We start from the raw sequence: 6,280 nt of genomic DNA, 5'->3' as shown, positions 1-6,280 counted from the left end.
AAGGAACAAACCATCTTTTCCTTCCTACAGTTAATGGATCTTTATTCATCAAAAATAACACCTTAACAGTAAAAGAGAATAAAACAGTTGAAATTGTTTGTGAAGCCTTAGGATGGGCTCCAGCTCCAGACATTACCTGGATGACAAATGACTCTTTCATTGATAAGTCGAGCTATGTTACACGGGAAAGTCAAGGACCTAATGGCCTTCAGAATGCCCTGAGCACCCTAACATTGACTCCAACGGACACTGAGATTTTGACTTGTTTAGCTGACATAGAAGCACTCCCGAACCCTCAGAATGCAACTGTAACTGTTATTTTTGTCAACTCTTCTGTAGGTAAGTGAATGTTGGTTGTACTTTGCCTGTACTTCTAGTGCCTGTACTGTACTGCCTATACTCATAACTGTGCTTTTTGTTTGGTTTTGCTTTGCTTTGTTTTATCTTGGAAAGTCTTTTATTTGCAAACGAAATACCATGAGATGTGCAAAGGTGATAGAATTAAGACCCAGTAGTCACAATCTCATGCATCTGTGAGAGGACTGGTGTAAGTCTACTGAACCACAAAGTCCAGCTTGGGACAGCAAGACAAACAAAACAGTACATCTGGCACTGACTCCTACTATGGATTAACTGCTAAGAAAACCAGCCTTTCCTCCTTGACCGAGTAAACATCTAACTTATTTAAACCTTAAATATCCTTGATTAGATGATGCCTTCCATATAACACAATTTGTTACACCTCACTTACTCAAACCCTCAGGTGAAATTGTTCTCTATAATATTCAATACCAGTTTTACCACTGACTTGGAAACCCCACCCTGGGTTTTACTCCCAGTTAACACACACAACCCCAAAGAGGTTCTGTACTAACACTTCAGGTGCAAATAGAAAGTTCTCCATATAAGCAGTGACCAGATGTGATGCAGCTGTTGTAGTATGGTAGTAGTGTCCCGAAGGCTTCATTGATGCTGGCACCAAATTGCAGATGGTAGCATTTATATTCTATACTGTAGACCTATCACCAATCTGCTTTGTATACGTGGTGTATTCACCCATTACAGAAGAAGAATCAGATCATAAAGAGAAACTGTGTATTCATGGGCCTTATCTCATGGTCTCTTTCACATCGTAAGAGGAGGGTAAAAAATGTCCTGCAGCAACGTATATGAAATTCTTTAGACAGTGCTTTGGATTGCTTTTTATTGCCTTTTTTAAAAGGAATTTCAAGGTTGCTTTAATCCAAGCATGGATGTTGGGCTAATGTATTGAGAAGCGTTAGGAAGACCTTTGATAATGCTAAATATTTTCACTGAGGTTGTCAGCATTTCCTGTAATGCTGGTGATCTTTGGTGTCGTTGACATCCCGTTCACAGTACTAGGAGGTTCATCAGGAAAAGGGTGATTTTATCTGCTTTGTGCTGCCAGTGTGGAACAAAGCAAGTGGGGCTATCACTACAGACCTGCCTCACTATCTAACACACCTATGAAAAAAGTTTTTCTTTCCAAACAGTAGCACAATAAGAGCAAGTAAGAGGAAATATCTTCCTGTGGGTTAGCAGTGTTTAATGCAGATGAGGGCGAAAACACCAAACTGTCCTTAGGAGCATTTCTCTGTTGGGACTAATCCAAGTGTCTCAGTGGTCAGGTGAAGGAATCTCAAGGCAAACTAAACTTGAAGAACTAATTGCATGGCAGGGAGCTGAGGTTTCTGGGTATGGGTACACTACCTCCTGTGGTGACATAGTCCACCCTGCAGTGACGTCCCTTTTATGAGCCTTATCCTGTAGAAATGCATACATTATATGGAGTTTTTTGCAGCGGGTCTATGCATCTCCAGCTGTGTTCTATACAGAGTAGGGCCCCAAATCCACATTTCTTTTTATGATGTAGTGAGCTGACATCTCTCGGTGTAATGATTCTTCTTCTGTGGTGGGTGAACACAGCACTTACAAAGACATTCTTATAGAGGATTGATGAAGGGTTTGGTATAGAAGTTTCAACATTTAAAAAACTGAGAGGGCTGAGTAACTGTGTCTTTTGTTTTAAGTATGAGTCATTATTAGCAAGCCTTTTTCAGAAGGACTTGCCTTGTAATGAAGGTGAAAAAGGTCATTTCTTCATTTTTAATATGACTTTTTTTTAGTCACTTAGATCCTAATTACTGACTAAGCAAAATAGAGAGGAACTTAATAAATTTCCCTGCTTAGTCAATTGAGAAGTACTGAGGTATCCACCCTCTGTTTCCATAGCTACTCATTGTAAATCAGAAGAGGGGAAAAACACATGTTTTGAAGCACAATTAGTGTGTAATTAGTGATTGTATAGGACCATGATTCATTTCTCTTTGGAAAAATCATTGTGCAGCAGCAGACACTCAAAATTTGTCATGGATGAGAATATGAAGTCTTTAAATTACTAAAATGAAATAAGGACATGACATTTACAACAGAGGAAGATATATGATTATATATCACGCTTGAAATCTCAGAGCTTGTCTGACTTTTCATATACAGTCTCAGCCTTAGCAAGCTCTTGTCAGCAAAGAATACGACTGGCTTCAAACATCTAAGGAGTCCTGCCCAAAAACTACTGTAATACTAATTTCAGCCTTCACTTAAGAGCTTGAGGAATCATATTTCTCCATGTTCCTCACAAGCAATACCTGTCCAGTCACAAGAAATGCAAAATCTGAGCCATCTTCAGCCAGCCGTCTCCTGGTCAATGAATGTCCTACCTACCCGCACCTCTAGATCATTCTTAATCTCAGGCATTTCCATACAAGGTGATGCGTTTTTATGTCAGTCACTTCTCCTCCACAGTTACTCCACTCACAGCTATGTTTGGATGAGTCCCAGTTTTGGGGACTCCTATGGAGTTATCTCAGCAGATGCATTCACGGAGCTGTTACTGGGAAATGGGGTCCATGGCAGAGTCCCTTAGCTGGGCCCAAGCTTGCTTTGACTTTAGTGTTGACTTTATGTGGTTTTGGACTTGCAGAAGATAAAGATAGGGAATCTGCCATAAGCCTGATATTCCTTTACTTTTAAAGTTAGCTAGAAAGCCAACTTGGTGTGGATTTGCTAGTGAGGCTAAAAGGGGTTTAATGCCCTCATGCCTTAGTGCCCCTCTTTAACATCCCTACTTTCATGTTGAGCTGGCAGCACCTGCATTCATACCTACTCCTGGTCCCAGCTCCAGTGTTTTTCTGAATCCTCCAAAACTGCGAAGAAAATACAACTCTGAGGTGCTGGGGTTGTTTTTGTCGTATCCTTTCCTTCTCACTTCAGCTCCATATATCCTCTTTTGGCATGTAATGTGAACCTGACGGGGCAAAATATCTTGGTGCAGCAGGCAGCCTGGAGTATGGACCAGCGCAGCTGTGTTTGGCTTCTCCCTTTACATTAAGATGAAGCATTCCCCTATAGCTAAATAGCTGTCTTCCATATTTTAAGCATCTTGAAATCCCTGTGGCATGCATTATGGAACAAAATATGATAAAATACACTTATTTGTTGAAGTACTTTCAGGTAAAAATACTATGAACAAGTTTAGCATCAGTTGTAATCACAACTGATTACAGCCTACAGAATTAACTACTAGTTTGGAGGTTCCTCAGTGCTTGTTTTCTCTAATATTTAGAAGACATTCAAAACAGGCTGATTGAGCATTAGGATTAGAGAAGACTGTAACAAGTTGCTTAATCAGAATGACCTCATAATAGGAGTTCAAGCTTTGTAGGAGGCTCTGATCCTGTATCTTTGCAGTCTGAAACCTCCAAACCCCAAACGTATGCCCAGGCAAATTTGTAGGTAGAAAGGATTTTACTTCTTTATTCTCTGCCATAGGTAAACCAGCAGATACTCTGTTTCACACCTTTTCCAGAGGCTGTCAGCTAAATGTGGCCATGCAGTTGTTAACTGGAATCTCTAATGAGGAAATGACAATCATAGACCCAGTGCAACAGAATGGGTTTGTCAAGTCTGGGTGTGTCTCACACCTGTAATTTGAATTGAAAGTTTGTTTCTAAACACCTGCCAAAATGCCTTCAGGGCGGCTTTTCATACGGCAGCCAAATTAGAGCTGCTTCTGGAATATCTGGTCACACCAAAGGACGGGATGATGTGACAGTCAGAACTGACATCTTCCGTGTGCATCCAGCTGTGTGAGAAACAGGGTATTTTTAAAATTCTGTGTGCATGGGAGCGGTGTGTTGTTTGGTCATAGCAACTGATTTCAGTAAGATACTGAATTATCTTGAAATCACCTCTTTTAACTCTGTAGATTACAGCAAAGACAAAGGAATAAGTTAATGTGAGAAATTCAGTAGTGAAGGTGGGTTAGTAGCTGCATGTTTCTAAATGGTGCTACTCTTCACAGGATTTGCTCTTCACTACTTTTTCAGAGGATAGCAGACGCATTACCAAGTATGTCTGAAAATTAAACACCTGCTAAAATCATTGAGAAAAATCCTAAGATGAGATTCATCATAAAATCACATCCACAGGCTAGAGATCTCTATCTGTGCTAGTCACCTAAGACTATCGCTGTGGTCTGTGGGGAGAAATGGGCGCTTCTGCAAGGCCGTTCATTCTTACCCAAAGGGAAACATTCGTTTGGCAAAATGAATTGTAACCCAAAACAACTTTTTTCTCTTCACTGACAAGAGCAGCTAGACAAAATGCTTAATATCTGCTGTACAGACATCCAAACTGAATCTTAACCCCTCTCCCCTACCCCAAATGTCTCCAAAGAATGTTGGGAGGCTCAGCATAACTACAAAACAAGATTTAAGTTGGAAGATTGCAACTCTCTGTTTTTCAGAAGAAAAGTAGCTGTAGGAAAAGTTACAATTGCAATGAAGCTTTTGCATTTGGAAACGTTTTAAATTCTTGGGCACCATCCATAAAAACAAAGTCCTTCATATGGACAGAGTCCTTGTCACATAATCAGTGAACATTTAATAGCTTCTCACAGAAGAGGTAAGTGTTCTGAAAAGGGTGTTTTGAGGCTCTGATAGTACGTTTCTCTTTTAATTTAACAGAAAATTATTACAGAGATGACAACAGAAGCACGTGGGTTATTGTACTTGCAGTTGTGCTTTCACTTGTTGGTATTATTCTTCTCATCGTTATTATTGTGGTTGTTGTACGCTGCTGCTGCCTAAAGAAAGGTAAGTGAACCTTCACAATTGGTCTATACATTACAAAGTAACTTCACTTAGATATAAATCTCCTAGTTCTGTCAGCTTTGGTGCTGTGCAAAGACCTGTAAGCAGAAGCATGAGCAGCCAGATCCTGCTTTGAACCTTGACCTTGAGGTTAAAAGATGCTCCTTATTTTCACCTTGCTGTTTCTCTTGTAAGTCGGTTCTAAAGTAATTGGTGTCAGCCACTCACGTTAACTACTAGGGTGTGTTTTTTCAGCAGTACATTAACTTGGAATGAAGTTTAGTTCCTATGCCGGAGTTCTTTGTTGAAGCATGCCTTCGGTGCTACCATGCTAAATTTGCAATATCTGTGTAAGCTGTTCCACAGGGACACTGGGCACTTTTGTAAACAGGGAGGAGAGAGGCCCCTGTGGTAGCTGGAACACAGTGCACGCTCTAGGAGGAGCTCTATAGTAGGTCACATTTTAGTTTCTTGCATTTTAAACACATTCCTTTTTTTTTTTTCCCTTTCTCAGGATCAACATATCAAACTGAAATAAGGTAAGCTGAATGAGGTAGGAGAATTTTTCCTTTTAACTGAACTCTTCCATGCTGCTGCAGGATGGTGAGAGAGATGTGCCAGTTTCCATGCCCCACCACCCAGCACTCTCAGGATGATACAAGGGTGCTGCCTTGCTGTGTTTCTGTATGCCTTGCCCAGGACCTTGCCCGTTTCTGTATGCACAGCAGGAGAAGGGGACAGTAAGCAGGGAAGGGGACTGACTTTGGGGGCAAAAAGCGAGGGCCACAGCTCGCAGCAGGCTGAGAAATCTATTCCCATCATGAACTAGTTGAAAAGAAAGAAAATTATTTATTATTTATCCCTCTTGTAGGGAAGCTGTACAGAGGGATCTGGACAGGCTTCATCGATGGGCCGAGGCCATTTGTATGAGGTTCAACAAGACCAAGTGCCAAGTCCTGCACTTGGGTCACAACAACGCCCTGCAAGGCTACAGGCTTAGGGAAGAGTGGCTGGAAAACTGCCCAGCAGAAAAGGACCTGGGGGTGCTGGTCAACAGGCGGCTGAGGATGAGCCAGCAGTGTGCCCGGGTGGCCAAGAAGGCCAATGGC

The 6,280-nt window shown here is 41.4% G+C and overlaps 1 protein-coding gene across 1 annotated transcript in view; it reads left to right on the top strand.

The window, feature by feature from the left end:
• Window positions 1–5,714, top strand: part of IGSF5 (immunoglobulin superfamily, member 5) — a 14,577-nt gene extending 8,863 nt beyond the window's left edge. Inside the window, exons 3-5 of the mRNA XM_010135548.1 lie at window positions 31–339; window positions 5,046–5,174; window positions 5,686–5,714. Coding sequence (XP_010133850.1) covers window positions 31–339; window positions 5,046–5,174; window positions 5,686–5,714 — 467 coding nt within the window. The remainder of the gene's footprint in view (window positions 1–30; window positions 340–5,045; window positions 5,175–5,685) is intronic.
• Window positions 5,715–6,280: the final 566 nt, after the last annotated feature.

This window comes from Buceros rhinoceros, unplaced genomic scaffold (genome assembly GCF_000710305.1).
Source record: "Buceros rhinoceros silvestris isolate BGI_N320 unplaced genomic scaffold, ASM71030v1 scaffold18584, whole genome shotgun sequence".
Lineage (NCBI taxonomy): Eukaryota > Metazoa > Chordata > Aves > Bucerotiformes > Bucerotidae > Buceros > Buceros rhinoceros.
This window is presented reverse-complemented; position numbering and strand designations above follow the sequence as displayed.